Source organism: Dryobates pubescens, chromosome 1 (assembly GCF_014839835.1).
Source record: "Dryobates pubescens isolate bDryPub1 chromosome 1, bDryPub1.pri, whole genome shotgun sequence".
NCBI classification, from domain to species: Eukaryota; Metazoa; Chordata; class Aves; order Piciformes; family Picidae; genus Dryobates; species Dryobates pubescens.
Window position 1 is genome coordinate 50,189,457 of NC_071612.1, and position 15,524 is coordinate 50,204,980.

At 39.1% G+C, this 15,524-nt stretch overlaps 1 protein-coding gene across 4 annotated transcripts in view; it reads left to right on the forward strand.

Annotated features, from left to right (window-relative positions):
• The window catches only part of RAPGEF2 (Rap guanine nucleotide exchange factor 2), a 168,545-nt gene that overhangs the window by 100,979 nt on the left and 52,042 nt on the right, over positions 1 to 15,524 (forward strand). The window contains exon 1 of one of the 4 annotated variants that reach the window (XM_054165733.1): positions 1,110 to 1,178. The exons of 2 other annotated variants lie outside the window; for them this stretch is intronic. In XM_054165733.1, the coding sequence (XP_054021708.1) occupies positions 1,125 to 1,178 (54 nt within the window). In that variant the 5' untranslated portion in view covers positions 1,110 to 1,124. Of the gene's footprint in view, positions 1 to 1,109; positions 1,179 to 1,514; positions 2,055 to 15,524 lie in introns of those variants that run through there. One more of the 4 variants, XM_009904571.2, reaches the window with a different exon arrangement.

The window sequence follows — 15,524 nt, forward strand, 5'->3', positions numbered from 1 at the left end:
TTTGAAGTTACTTTAAACCCAGATGGTCTCTGGTTGTAAAGAATGTGTTGTAGAGAATTGTACTAAAATTGAAGCCTGATGGAAGAGTGGCATGTGCCTGTTTGCCTTGGCTGGGTCTCTCCTGAGTCAAGTGGTGTGAATTTGTGGCACTTCAGTTGTAGGTCATACAGGACTGACAATGAGTTTATTGCTTGAGCATGTTCCCCATTGCGTTTCAGCTGCTCTGCAGTATGATGGTGCTAGTATAACACAAGAAGTGGTGTAGTGCAAACGGGAGTGACTGGGAAAATTTCTGAGTTTAAGATCTAATTACAGTCAGGGAGGAGTTTTATAAAAGCCACGTGTATGCCAGTCTCTTCAGATCTTGCAATCCCTTTTGGTTTCAATGAAATTCAGTGTGCAAAGAGAGAGAAGCAGGTGCTATATTCAGAAAGACTTTAAATGAAGTGCTAAAAGGGTCTCTGGACAACGCCTTACCTGCCACAGTCTCTGAGTATCTGTGGCCTGCGTAGCTGTGAAGCTGCTGAGAATCTGAGTGCTTGTCAAGTGCAGTGTTTATAAATACTTGATAATAGTGTTTACAGCTCTGCAGCAGCACTCTTTTGGGTGGGGGAGAAAGGGAGGTGATGTCAAAACCTCTGCTTTATCCTCATCTTCATGAAAAGTCGTGTTCAGCTCAGGATTTTGGTGAGGTAAACGTGGGTCCTTGTACCCACCCTGACTTCAGTGGTATTCTTAGGAGCCAGCAGCAAATGGATCCCTCCCCTCTGGGGCTGCCTTGATCTTCAGAGGCTGATACCAGATACAGGCAAGAGCTTGCTGTTTTATCTGCATTGTCCATCTCTACCTTAATGAGTGAAATGGTTAAGTATCCGAGGGGGCGAGCCTCAAGGAATGTGCCTTCCATTTGACTTGAATATTTCGGTGGATAAAGGGAGAGGGAGGGAGAGGAGAGAGAGAGAGAAAAATCCACTTACATCACTCGAACTGCATTGAGTGTGTGCTTGTGTGCAGGTTAAGAGACAGACTACAGTGTCTTTGCTTTCTGCAGGAAGCAGCAATGCCGTTTGTATCCTAAGAGGAATTTTTTATTTAGAAAAGGAAGCATTCTTTCTACCCAGGAAATGGCTTTCCTTGTGCGTTGCTATGCCAACTGCCTGCAGCCATGGTCTTCCAAAGTAAGCACAATAATGTAATTATATTGGCGTATTGCATTCAGACTCATGATTCTCTGGGATTTTGTGTGTAAATGTGTTGAATTTTTGTTGCGAACTCTTTGGGTGGTAGATGTGCTTGTCTTGATTGAGAGGAACAGGCATCATAAAATTAAATGTCGATCAGTGTCATGCTGCTAAGATTAATTGTGCAAACTTGGTTAGCTGAGTGGAACAGAGATCACTGGTCACTACTCTGTCAGCATCATTAGCAGCCAGGGGAGGAGGTCCCTATTCGCGTGCTCTGCCCTGATTTTGGGGGAGTGGAGGGTAGTGGTGGAGAGGGGGGAGGCTGCGTGTGCGAGTGTATGTGATTGCAAATGAAACAGGAGTATTAACAATGCTTGGCTGAATGCTGGAGGCTGGTTCCTGCACCCTGACTAATATAATACTGTATTAAGCCTTTTTGAGGGAGTCTCTGTGCAGTCAGCCATTTTAGCTTTTTTCCTCCTTTTTCTTTTCTTCCCATTGCTCAGGCTCAGGGCATGGTTTTGTTCCCTTGGATGAATGCTGGAAATGTAGGGTTTCATCAGGCTCTGTACGTTCTGACATGCTTAGACTTTCAGTGTTGGAAAAATGGAGACTGATGCTGTCGTTTGCATTGCTGCTCTGCACTGCAAGTGCGAGGGGGGTTTTGAGCTTACCAGTAGTGACACTTTTAGCTCCAGCTTGGTTTCTCCCCCTCCTCTTCTTTTAATTTAATGCTGTAGAGGCTGACTTGCCATCCATGAGAAATTGGTACATGATGTGTAAATTCAGTTCAGCTTATGTTTCTTCATTATGAAACCACTTGCAATCCCAGCTAACCATGGAGTTATGGGCCAGCAGGAGAAACACTCAGTAAGTATTGCAAATTCTGCTTGTTCTATCAATAACCTGTCACGGGCAAACTGCATGGAGATTGAAACTGCTTGTCGTCCTGCTCATGGGCTTTCCTGCTTGTGAATTTAATAGCGGGTTTCAAGGGAAAGCTGTACCTGAGGTGACATTAGAGTCAGTGGCTGCATTTAAGATTGTTTTTTTAGCTTCAGAAAGGCAATTCTGTAGGTTCTTTTGGAATGTTAAAAATTTACTGAAAAAATGCTAATGTGCTTTCACTGGGCAAGAAGCTGTGAGCATTCAGTTAAAATTGTATGGATTTGTTAAAGTTTTAACGAAATGTTGAAGCTGTATAACAAGTAATATAATTGTAGGTAGTGATAAGAGTAGATTTATGCTGTCTAATGTATGGTGCTAGTGTGGTGTTGACTTGCAGCATGGTGTTTAACATCTGTGATATGCTGAAAATGCAGAAACTGTTGGTATAACACAGAATGAACAAAAGGCATAGTACTGATGCTTTCTAATTGATCCCGTGAGTCAGCTACACCTTTGTCATGCTTTAATCCCATAGGCTGTCTGTGTTTATTGTTTGGGAAAATGCATTCGTAAGCAGAAGAGCAAACATTATTTAACAAGGCCTCAGGTGTGAGAATTAAAAATTTAGGTTTTACACAATAAAAATATTCTAGAAGTGCAAGTTCTTATTGTTCAGTTAACATGTTTAAATCTTCATGCTATATTTTATACTCTTCAATATAATTGTCAGTCTTAAAATTTCTTTCTTGAAAAGATACGTGTGTGTGTGTATGTGTGTATTTTGTGCACACTGTGTGTGTTAGAATATGCTTGGGAATTTGTACAGTATTACCAGCATATATAGGTAAGATGTGGGAAGGTGTGACAGGAGGAACTTTTTGAAGGAGGAACATTTTCTTCAAGAATTTAGTTTTGATTATGTATAAATGTGGAAACTTCAAAACGTGTCTAGTGGATTTTTCTTATGCACATAGCATATCAGTTTCTCATTCTGTACATTGTTCCTTTGCCTTCTTAATTATAAGTATAAAGGAGTTCATGTTACCAAATTATTTGGTGCTCATGAAATATTTAGAACTTAATCTAAAAACCCCACAAACTTCCTTTCCTCCTGAAACTCAGTGCTGAAGAACCTGAAATAGAATAAGATACCTTGAACTTTCAAGTAGAAATAAAATGAGAAAGCTGCATATGTGTACTTTTTTCCTGCTCCTTCACCTCTCCAAGGAATGTTGATCAAAAGTTCTAGACTGATTCTAGTAGCACAGCAAATCTATTGGATATAAAATAATTGCTTATAGATAAAAGAAAAAAACCATAACCTGCCACTTTAGAGGCTACATTAAAAGCTCTGTCACATGTTAGTTGCACTACTTTGAGTTAATTAAATCACAGATGTGAATTTCACTCTCTGGTACAAAATGTAGGAGCAGTAAAAGAGAAAAGGTCAAAGCATTGCTTTACAAGAAAATCAGTTTACTGCAAAAAAATGTCTACATGTATGTAAATGGAAAAGAAATTGTACTTTGGCATAGGGCTGGCATGCAATTGCAGATTTTGCCTGAAGACATAGTTGAGAGTTTATACAGAAATTTGAAAGGAAACTGTTAGAACACTATCTCAGCAAAAACCATCACTTTGGCAATGAAATTTTCCATGCTTGTTCTCCAGGTAGAGAGTATTCTGCTTGGAAAATGGGACTGTAAGATTTGAGTTCTTGGTAGAGAGGGAAGATAAGCTTGGAATTTTCAAGTATAAACACTATTTTTTCCTAAAAGGAAAAATTAGAATGTGCTTGGGAATCAGAATGTGCTTTCCTTTTCCTAAAAGGAAAAATTACTGTGTGAATAATTTTTGATGATGAGATATTCCCAGAGTCTTAAATCTGTTACTGATATCCATGATGATTGTATTTCAAGGAGATAACCTTAATTATTTCTCTGACCCCGCCTGCCTAGAGTCTCACAGCTTGAGTTGCTGGGACAATCTGGAATTGAATGCAAAAATCTCCTGTGCAAAGTTTCATAAAATTCTATGAATTAATTTCAGTTAATGCTTTGAAATCTTGATTTTCATACAAGTTTTAGTTAGGGAATGAGAAATATGGTTTAAATCTACTATTCTGTGTAAATGGTACAGAAACTATTAGCTTCTTCATAGTGAAAATGAAGAGAGGAAATATGAAAAGTTGTGTCATTTTCTCGATTATTTAACATATGAAATAAAACCAGCAATGTCAATGAAGTGTACTGGTCCCACATGCCTCAGATTTCATAAATTGGAAGTGTTTGATGCAGTGCTACAGAGTCTTGTCTGAAGGTGGTGGTGTTCTTTGATACACAACTGGGGTCGTCTGCTGAACTGGATGTGAAAGTATGGTGTGGGTGAAAGATGGCAGAGAAATAAAAGCTGGATTGTCGCAAGGGTAGTTCTAGGTAGTTCTTGTATTTAGTATATGTGATTTGATTTCATGTATTTCAATAGGTTCATTCTATTTGGTTATGTCCTTGGTGATTTTTCTTCATTTTAAAGTCCTCTTGACTAGCTTTGTAGTGCTTTTATTATAATTTTCCTACTCTTAAATGTTAGGAGGATGAATGGTGTTTCAAAAAGTCTTGTTTGTGAATGTTGAAAAAACTAATTTCTTGCGAAGCTTCTTGTGTTAAATCTTACACCTGCTTTGTGGGGAAAAAAAAAGAGTCATGTGAATACCCCTTGTAGGGTCAGGCTTTCTAAAATGTTATCTCTATCTCATTTCTCCTCTCTCCTTGTATGTGTTGTTTGTAGGAACTTCAGGTCATTAAAAATTAAAAAAAAAAAAAAAAGCCAAATGTAATGACTTTTAAAAATGTGGCTAAAGATGTACAGTTTTCATGACTGTGTAATGATTAACAGCTCATGAATTGTAGAGTACATTGCTGTAACTTATGCACCGGTGAGAAAGTATAAGTTACATCATTACTTTGAATATTATTCTGTTGAAGTCTGCTAGTGGTATATGCCTCATGAGTCTCTTTCAGTGAGCAGCTACTGCATTCTTTTGATGTGGTTGACCTGTCTTGAATTACAGAAAAATATTGAAACAAACCTTTGGCTTATTCTTACCATATTTTAGTTCACAAAGATCTGTGGTAGGGACTCCCTCACTCCCAGGTATGAGAAGAAAATGAATTGTATTTTGAGAAAAAGGTCTTGAGTGGTAGTGTACAAATATGGTTATTTTAGTTGGATGTGTAGTAAGGGTGCTGGTTGGTATGCTTTCTTAAGAAATTTAGAACTGTACTGAATGAGCACAATTTTCTGTTTCTGGAAGAGATTAACAGTGTTGTTTTATAACTCAATAACTGGAACCTGGGATAGTTATTTGGCCCCTGAGCACCATGCAGCACTAGTAAAGCATAGGAAAGAGAGGTGTGATGTTGCAGTCAGTTGGCTACACTTGGTAAGCTGAACAATCTGAGGTGGCATTATTCCTGTGTATTTATATATGCTTATGGTTGTGATTTTTTTCACCTTAATGAATTACATAGAATACATAGAATAAACCAGGTTGGAAGAGACCTTCAAGATCATCACGTCCAACCCATCAACATTGCACTGGAACTTGATACAGGCTTTTTATGTTGTTAGGCACCTTTATTTTTATCACTTGTGGAAACCACATTTCTGTGTTGGCTGTTAAGACAAGAAATTGACAGCCCTACTCAAGAAGATGCATTGTTGGACCTGCTGGTGAAAAATGCTAGTGAAATCATCAGGGATGTCAAAGCTGAGGGCAGCCTGGGCTGCAGTGATCATGCCCTAGTGCAGTTCTCTGTCTTAAGGAGTACGAAGCCCATAAGGAGCACACTTAGGACTCTAAATTTTAGAAAAGCAAACTTCCAGCTCTTCAAGGAGTTTGTAAATAGGACCCCATGGGGAATTTCCCTCAGGGACAAGGGAGTGGAACAGAGCTGGCAGATCTTTAAGCATGCTCTCTATAGAGCACAAAAGATCTCAATCCCCACATGTAAGAAGTTGGGCAAGAAGGGCAGCAGAACACCATGGTTGAGCTGTGACTAAACTAAAGGGCAAGTTGAGGCTGCACAGGAAATGGAAGGAGGGACAGGCATCCTGGGGACATTGCCTGGCTGTCTAGGGACGAGGTCAGGAAGACCAAGGCACAGCTGGAACTGAACTTGGCAAGGGATGTAAAGAAAAATAAGAAAGGCTTCTACATGTACTTTAACCAGGAAAGGTGGGTTAAAGAAACTGTTCCCCACAGTGAGCAACAGTGGTGAACTTGTTTCAATGGACGAAGAGAAGGCTGAAATTCTCAACACTTTTGCCTCAGTCTTCACTGGCAACCCCTCTTCTCATTGCTTTTGTGTTGATGGACCACAAGTTGGAAACCAGGGAGACAGTCTCTCCCACTGTAAGTGAAGACAAGGTGTGTGATCTGCTGAGGAACCTGAAGATGTACAAGTGAATGGGACCTGATGAAATTCATCCCGGAGTCCTCAAGGAATTGGCAGGTCCTGCCTGATTAACCTTTTGGCCTTCTATGACAAAGCGACTATGTCAGTAGATAAGGGTTGACCTATGGATGTGATCTATCTGGACTTCTACGAGGCCTTTGACGTGGTCCTCCACAATATCCTGCTTGCCAGTCTGGAGAGATATGGATTTTATGGTTGGACTGTTCAGTGGATAAGGAATTGGCTGAATGGTTGCATGCAGAGGGTGGTGCTCAATGGCTTGAAGTCCAGATGAAGAGCAGTGACAAGTGGTGTCCCTCAGGGGTCTGTACTGGGACCTGTACCGTTTAATGTTTTTATAAATGATATGGACAGTGGGATCCGGTGCACCATCAGCAGGTTTGCAGATGACACCAAGCTGTGTGATGTTGTCAATACACAAGAGGGACAGGATGGTGTCCAGAGGGACCTGGACAAGCTGGAGAGGTGGACCCAGATACAACTCATGAAGTTCAACAAGAGCAAGTTCAGGGTTCTGCACCTGGGTCAGAACAATCCTTGCTATCATTACGGACTGGGGGCTGAGGTGTTAGGAAACAGCTGTATGGAAAAGGATTTTGGAGTGCTGATGGACAAGAAGCTGGACATGAGCAGACAGTGTGCACTTGCACCCCAGAAGGCCAATCACATCCTGGGCTGCATCAAAAGATGCGTTGTCACAGAGACAGAGAGGTGATTCTGCCTCTTTGCTCTGGTGAGACCTGCCCTGGAGTACTGTGTATAGGTCTGGAGCCATGAATATAGGAAGGACGTGGAGCTGATGGAGAGGGTCCAGAGGAGGGCCGCAAAAATGATGAGGGGGTTGGAGCACCTCTGCTATGAGGACATGCGGAGGAAGCTGGAGTTGTTCAGCCTGCAGAAGAGAAGACCAGGGAAATCTGATAGCAGCCATCCAGTACATGAAGGAGGCCTACAGGAAGGATGGGGAGAGACTATTTACAAGGGCCTGTGGTGACAGCACAAGGGGCAATGGCTTCAAACTAGAGAAGGGCAGATTTAGATTGGATATCAGAAACGAGCTTTTTACTGTGAGGGTGGTGGAACACTGGAATGGGCTGCCCAGGGAGGTGGCTGAGGCCCCTGCCCTGGAGATATTCAAGGTAAGGCTCAAGGAGGCCCTAGGCAACCTGGTCTAGTTGAAGATGTCCCTGCTGCCTGTGGGGAGGTCAGACTGGATGACCTTTGGAGGTCCCTTTTGGCCTTCTATGATAATTCTACAATTTTTATCACTTGTAGAAACCACGTTTCTGTTTTGGCCCCTCTTCACAGATACATTATGATGCAGTCTTTAATTACATGACCATATATCTTCCATAAGATGTATTTCAGGATGGCTAGCTGTGATTTAATGAGCAGGTGTTTGATATTTGGGATAGCTTCATTGTTCAAAAGGTTGTGTTTATGGCATACCATTCAAGTAATAGCTCAGAAAAGATTCTGCCCTCTCCCCTCCCCCCACCCCGCTTCTGTGGCTTTTTTAATGTGTTTAGCTATAGCGTTCATTAAAGTAGTGCAAGGCAGTATCCTGCCAGAGATCTGTGATAGTCTGGCTGAAATCCTATTCTCCAGGACAACATTTAACTGCAGATTTTCTCAAAAGCTTATAAATGATGAAATCTGGGTCATATCATGGGAATGACAGTGAATGAATTAGCGACCTGTAGAGATGGCAATGAAAGCATCCTTGGCACGTAGGAGATGTCCTGCTACCTTTCTGTTACAGTTTCAAGACCTGGAGATTGCACAACATATTCAAAAGAAAGAGGTAAAAAACAGCTTCCACTCCCCAAAAAAACACCCAGAAAACCAAAAATTCCCACCAAACATGCCACTATTTACATGTCTATTGTGCATGTGTGTACAGAACTGGTTTCTTCAAGCATCTTTTCACCATCTTATTAAGTAGCTGATTTTTGTCAGCATGACTAGTTGGCATAGAAAATCTCACAATATGGCATTTGTTTAGAAAGCTTATGAAGTTAGAAAAATTCAAGCCTTACAATGGGAATTGGGAAACTAATGTAATAAATATTACTAGTTCTGGTTTATGTTCCAAAGTAGTGGCATTGGAGTACTTGTAATATTTTTATGGTGGTGCATACTGAAATACGTCATTTATAGTTGCAGCACAGATGTGAACCTGAAAAGGAAAGTCAGCTTCTTCCAAGATGCTATTTCCAGACCATCAGATTAACACTATTTATCATTGCTCAGTTGTAGGCACTCCTGCCTGATCTTCGGGCATAGCTGCAAATCCAGTTGAAATGCTGATACCCAGCAATTAAAAACCAAACCAAAACCTATGACAAAACCAAAGCAAGCAAAAATTCAAACATTAAAAGATTACATGACTGAAATTCATACAAGGTATTCAGGTCTCATGATTATTTTATTGAAGTCTGATTTGGAGTTTTGATATCTTAAGTACAACAGCAGATATATAACCAGATTACTAATTCTTTTCACTTACTGTTATCGATACATTCTTGCTAGTGTTCTCTAAATTTAAAATTAATACAAGTAATACTGCTAGAAAGTAAAGAAACCCAAACACACAAAACAAACCTGAACATTTTGATAGTAGGGTATTTCAGGGATTCATGCTGGTGAGCACAATACTGAAACAGTGTTTTCAGTTTTCTTTATTGCCAATGGATGAGAAACAACACTGACTGCAAAGACCTGATGATGTGCATAATATGTATACTTAGTATCAAAGATTTGAGAGCAACAAAATATTAGGGTCTCAAGATTTACCCTTTAGCAAAGAATCTTGTACCTGCCACACTTCATTTCTGTAATGTATTTAAAAGTTGTCTAGCTGTAGTGCAAGAGAAGTGTGGGATGACTCCTTTAGGATTCTAACTTCAGCATGCTTAGTCTGTCTACCTGTTACTGAAGACTAACTGGCACCCATACAATATCCTAATAATGGGTGGTTGGTCATTCTTCCAGTATTATCAGCTTGCTAATTGTCTTTCTTGCTTTTCCTTTTGGGATAGTGATGATTCAGCTGATAACCACAGGGATCATAAACTGTACTGAATGAGTCTTCACTCAGTAGGTTGCTTGTGAAAGCTGATCCTGTGCCTAGGAGCTGGAATTTACAGGAGTGTTTGTTATTCTTTCCTAAACCTGTGTTTATATGGGAGTACTAGAAGGGTAGATGAAGGATAACAGATTGCAGTGCTTTTATGTGGGTGATGTTGAAGATAAATAGTCTTATGTTAACATAGCACCTGACACAAATAGTGTTGCTACTTAGTTGCTAGTATGTCTGAAACATAGGAGTGCAGATGAGCTATTGCCTATTTCATATTTTGTATTTCCTTTTTTTTTTTTTCCCTTGCTTCAAATCATTTGGTGAAATAATGGGAAAAGAGGATGAAATTTCATGTAGGTTTTGTTTGTAATTTGTGCTTGTGAAGCTGGACTTGGTTGTTAGACTAGTCCAGTATGAAAATATGCGGACATGTATGTTCAGCCTTTGGCCAAAAGGCTTCATCTGTGGTTTTGGGTTGCTCTAACTGCAGATGTGAAGCTATATGCCATGAACCAACTTTATGGCATTTAGCTAACCTGGCATTCTCTACTTGGTCTAAACATTAAGCTGGTCAAAAAGCTAAAAACAAAGGCATCAGTTCTTTTGTGATCCATGGTCTCTGTTGCAAGTAGCGGGAAGCAGCCTACTAAACCTCACACCCTAGCCTGGCTCGTTTTCTAGCCCTTCCTGAGTCCTGTGTTATCTGCAGGCAAGCTGATGTCTCCTGTAGGCTGCTATTGCTATGAAAGGCAGTCTGGAGTGCCTTAAAGTATCAAATAATTTGGTCTCTTAGAAATGTCAGTAGTTCTTGTGCTTTGTCATTCCTGTGCTGAGTAGTGGATGAAGTGTGAGTGTCCCTTCTCTAGTTCAGAAGGGCCTTTCTGATTTTTCTTTACATGTCTTCTGAGTTCCAGTTTAGTGACTACTCTAAAAAACAGCAGAAAACACTCAACTATTTAACAAAATGTGAAGATTTTGGCTTGAATATGAAGGTGGTTGTGACTCTGTACTCAAATACATGCATGGCTCCATAGCATTTGCAGCTTGTAGTGGAGATGATGCTTCTACTTTGGACTGGGAATATAAAAAGCAGTTTAACACCAGCCTTCTCTTTCAGCTTCAGCTTCTTGACTTGAATTCAAAGCCAACTGATTTTCAAAATAGAGGAAAAGCAAGCTACTGAGTTAGTATACAAAGAAGTGCTAAATATTACATTATAGCTGCATTTAGTATCTTTTAATGAACAGGCAAATGCTATGGCAGTGATAAAATGTAGCTCAATTTAGCACTTGTAACTTTCTACCTGTAGGTAACTTATTTCAAATGTTGCCAACTGCTGCCAACATTTGGTAGCAGTAATGCATCCTCTTAGTAATTGATCATCAGAGGTATGTGGACAGACAGGAGCTACACTGTAAACTCAGACAATAACCCAGTGGTCAAAATTCCTCAAAGCCATGATTTCTTTCGGTCTATAAATGTAGCCTCATTCTGTCTGCCTGCAGCCTTTCAGCTTGCTTGCCTACAAGCACAGGTGCTGTGCACTGGGTCATTTAGACACCCTGGCTGGGTAGGATTTATTAGTTTATAGCTTGACTCCAAACTGTGACTTTGCAAGTAAGAAAAATGGATTAAAGCTTTTTGTTTTTCCTCCTCTGAAGAATGATTTCATAAAAATTAAGTCATGCTATTTTGTGGGTCTACTCCCTTTGTGTATTTAGTCACGTTGGCTTGCTTTATAGTTAAAAATAGGCTTTGACTGTTCTATGCCGCTGTTCTTCCTGCAGAGCCAGGAGAATGGGAGCTGGGTTGTGCTGTTAGGGCTCCATCCTTAGCATTGTTTCCTAAATGCCTATCTGCTGCTGTGTGCCTGACAACCTACCAAATACTGTAGGAGTTACATGTGTGTCAGGAAGGTCTAAAGTAGGATGATTTGAAAAGGCACAGTTGGAGCCTGAAGAAGAGACTATGGCTGCAGAACTGGAGCATAAATTTAATATTGCTTGAAACATTAGATCAATGTGGCTTGAAAATGGAGTGAAGGAAAGACATTGTACTTGGTTGTGGTTGGGAAAAAAAAATCATTCTAGATTTTGGGATATCTGAACTAAAATGTGGGAATTATTTGTTAGCTTTATCCTAGCTGGACCATCAGCCCTGTTCTCACTCAATGACATTTTAGTGTGTTGTGCACTCTCTCAGCTTCATTGATCAAGGTGCAATTTGACCTCTAAAACTTAATGTATTCCTGATAATAAGCTAGGAGGGAAAAAAAAAATCTGCCAAATACTTGACAGGCAATAGCTCTTTACTTTTCTGGATTTCTCAGGAAAAAGCCAGATGTCAGACCTGAATATGTCTCCCTGGTGCACTTACCTTTTCAGTTTTGACCTACATCACCGGTGGATTTTTAGCTAGGTTTTATGACCTTTGAATAATAAGCTGACTAGAGAAAGCTTTTGTTTGAGCTATCCATAAATAATATAGTAGGAGGATTTTTACTGTTGTCCTCATATATAAGGAACCATGAGGAAAAGGAAAATACATGATTTTGTCCTACTTCAATAATTAACATGGTGCCTGGAACTGGTGGTCCACTGAATTTTTAAACCAACAGAGAAGGCTCAGCTATTTATTTATTTTTTTTATTTTATTTTTTTTTTAAATGAAACTACTCACAGCTGAAGGAGCAGAACAGAAAAGCAAACTAAAATGAAGACAATATTAGTGTTCTGTTAACTGTAGAAGACTATGCTAGTCGTACCTGTCATTGCCTGTTGGTCTGAGTTTTGCAAACTTGCGTGTGATTGCAAAGATAAGAGGCTTCTTGTGCTTTAGAGCAAGGGACTTCAGATATTTTTGTTTAGCAGAGTGTTTTGAGGGCTGCACAAAAGTGCAGTTTCACAAACAGTGTCACAGATGTCAGTAGTAGTGTACAGAAAATGTGTGGAAGGAATGGGATTTTTAGACAGCTAAATGTTACTCCTACACATGCCATTTCCATTAGTATTGTATGTTACTGTTCTTTCTGTGATAATGGTACCCAGGGAAAACTAAATTTAGGAATTCCTGAGTTCAAGTAATATGGTTTTGTTTTAAGTGGAGGTTCAATGTTCCAGCTGGGGGTTTATTCAGTTGAGCATGCAGAGATGTTTAATGTAGCAAGTGACTGAAATGTCTACCATTTATGAAATAAAGTAACCTTCTTAACCACTTGCACCATAAGGTGTTTTAGGAAGAACTATGTTACCACTGTCATAAATCAGCAATTTAAGATTTGAATCTTAAATGTTCTGGTTATTGTAATGTGACCGTACTCAGTCAGTGATGTGTGCACACACATATCCTGGGCCACTCTAGCTTATCTTCTGGTAGGTTAGAGGGCAAAAAGATGAGTTTCACTAATTATATTTGTTGAACAGGCTCCAGACATCGGTCCTAGTATTTCCAGGTGATTTCTGTGCTGCTTATGTTTTAATTCCTGCAGCTTTGGCGATCTTCATGTTAAAAATCTTTTCCTAAATAGGCACCACTGAAATGTTTCACGGTGTTAGCAAAATATGTAAGTTGCTACATGATTTGTGGGGATTTTTATTTTTTTGGGGGGTTGTGGTTTTTTTTTGGTGGTGAGGTGGTTTTTTTGGGTTTTGTTTTTGGTTTGGTTTTTTTTTTTTGGATGCAATGATTGAAGGTCAGAATATAAGGGGTGATTTATATTCTGTATGCACACCTGCACAGACACAAATAGATACATTTCTGGAAGTCACATCTGAATGTCAGCATTTTAGGCAGAGTAACATGGCACTTCAATTCAACTGATGATGTCTCCTTGCTTAGAATTAGCTGTAGTTTCAGAAGGCACCAAGTAGGGCCGCCTTACTTTGCTTCTTCATTGAAGGAAGCTGGAAAACAGTTCTCTTATGAATGTGTTCTGGACATTTGGAAAAGTATTGGTTTTTTCTTTTGGGGTGTGTGTGTTTTTGTGTTGTTTTTCTGAATAACTGCCATACTACACAGAAAAGCACAGCAGGGTGTTTAAAAATTCAGTGGAAATGTGCTTTATGTAAAAGATGGTTCGGTGTTGATTTATGTAAATAATTTTAGATGGCTTTGCACTTACTGTAAGACTGAGGAAAAGAAGAAAACACGCTCCTTCACGTTTTCCCTTCCTGTGATCATAGTGAGCACACTCACAGATCTTTTGCCCCAACTAGTAATATTTGTAGTCAAAGAAGTCAGAATCTTGTTTTACCTGACAGATTCTGGGGTTATTAGGAACTCATAATGACATGAACAGTTTTAAGAACTTGTGAATGTGCTTTTAAAATTATTATTATGCTACCCTATGAGTGAAAATGTGAATCATGTAGCAAGCGAATCTGGGGATGTTATAGCAACATTCACTGCTGTTACATTGCTATGGCACAAGTATAGTTTGCACTTTCAAAGTTCATAAAATCTGTATTAAAGCTGTGAAAATAGTAGGTATGTGAGTATAGCATTGGAATCACAGGGTAAATTCCTACTGTTTTAAGATTTTGAAACATTAGCCATGTATAAAGGGAACTGCTTGTTATTTAAAGTATTTTGAGTTCTCATTGCTGTGCTTTTTTTGTTATCCAGAACAACAGTGAGGTGTTACAGATATTATGTTATATGCAAATATGAAACCTTTTTGCATCAGTGTTATAAGTATTGTCTTTAACCTTTCTTTTAAAAATCGCCTTATTTGAAAAATATCACCTTCATTTGTAAGTAAAAATATTTGACTTTTTACCAGCCATTAAAAAAAGTGTCATTTTGAAATATATAATGTGCAATTCAGAATCCAAGGACTTTGATTCTGTAATACATATTTTTGCTTTATATGAAAAATGTTGCAATCAGAATATTCTTAAAAACAAGGTTGAGCAAGTGCTTTGATTAACCTCTTGTGTGTTGAGAATATGCATCCTGTGATCCTGTATTTCTTCAGGGCTTTTTGCTTAAGAGGAAGCAAAAGTGTGTATCTTTTCCTCTGTTTTCCTTATCTGACAGTGATACTTCCATTGTAGAGCAAGCACATGGAAAACAATTAGATGTAGTACATGATATATTTTGACCAGTCATCAGTGGAAGAAGCATCTTCTTTTCCTGTTGCTTATTACTGAAAAGCAGATTCATTGGAGGGCGGAAATAAAACTCAAAACAAACAAAACCCCAACCAACCAAACAAAAGAAGCCAAAACAAACACAGTTGACTTCTCAAACCAAGTACTCCTTGATACTATAAAGCCAAGATAATCCTTTAGTTAAAACTCCAAAGGTGGCATTGACATGGCTGCAGAAATCAAATATTAAAAAAACAAACAAAACCACACATTTGATTGTTTGTGGATTGTCATCACCATTTAAATTTTCATCAAATTTCTTTCAGTTAGTTTAGTATTTTATGCAGGTAAATTTCAGTATATAAGTGGAAGTCTCCCCTTTTTGCTTCTGTGCACAGTAACTCCCAATATATCTCTATATATTAAAACTATTTTCCTTGGAAGTGTACACCCCTTACATCTCTACTAAGAAGCTAGCTGTCAGAAAATCTAAAGTGTTACAATGTTGATTATGTTAATTTTTGCCTTTTTTAACCTCCTTTGGTTAGTTTGCCTTTGAATGATAGGTATATTTAAAATAGAGACTCGTTTCAGATTTTTCTGTTTGGAAGGAGTGACTAGAGTCTGGAAGGGATTTTCTGGGTCATTGCCACTACACACTGTTGCACAGCATGTTCATAACTGTCTAGCTTCATTTTGAAAGTCTTCTCTACTACAGCTCCAGTTGAGCCTGGTTTTGAGAATCTCTGTGATTCATTAGATAGCAACTTTCTTTCAACTTGCTGCTCATTAGGCTTTGCAC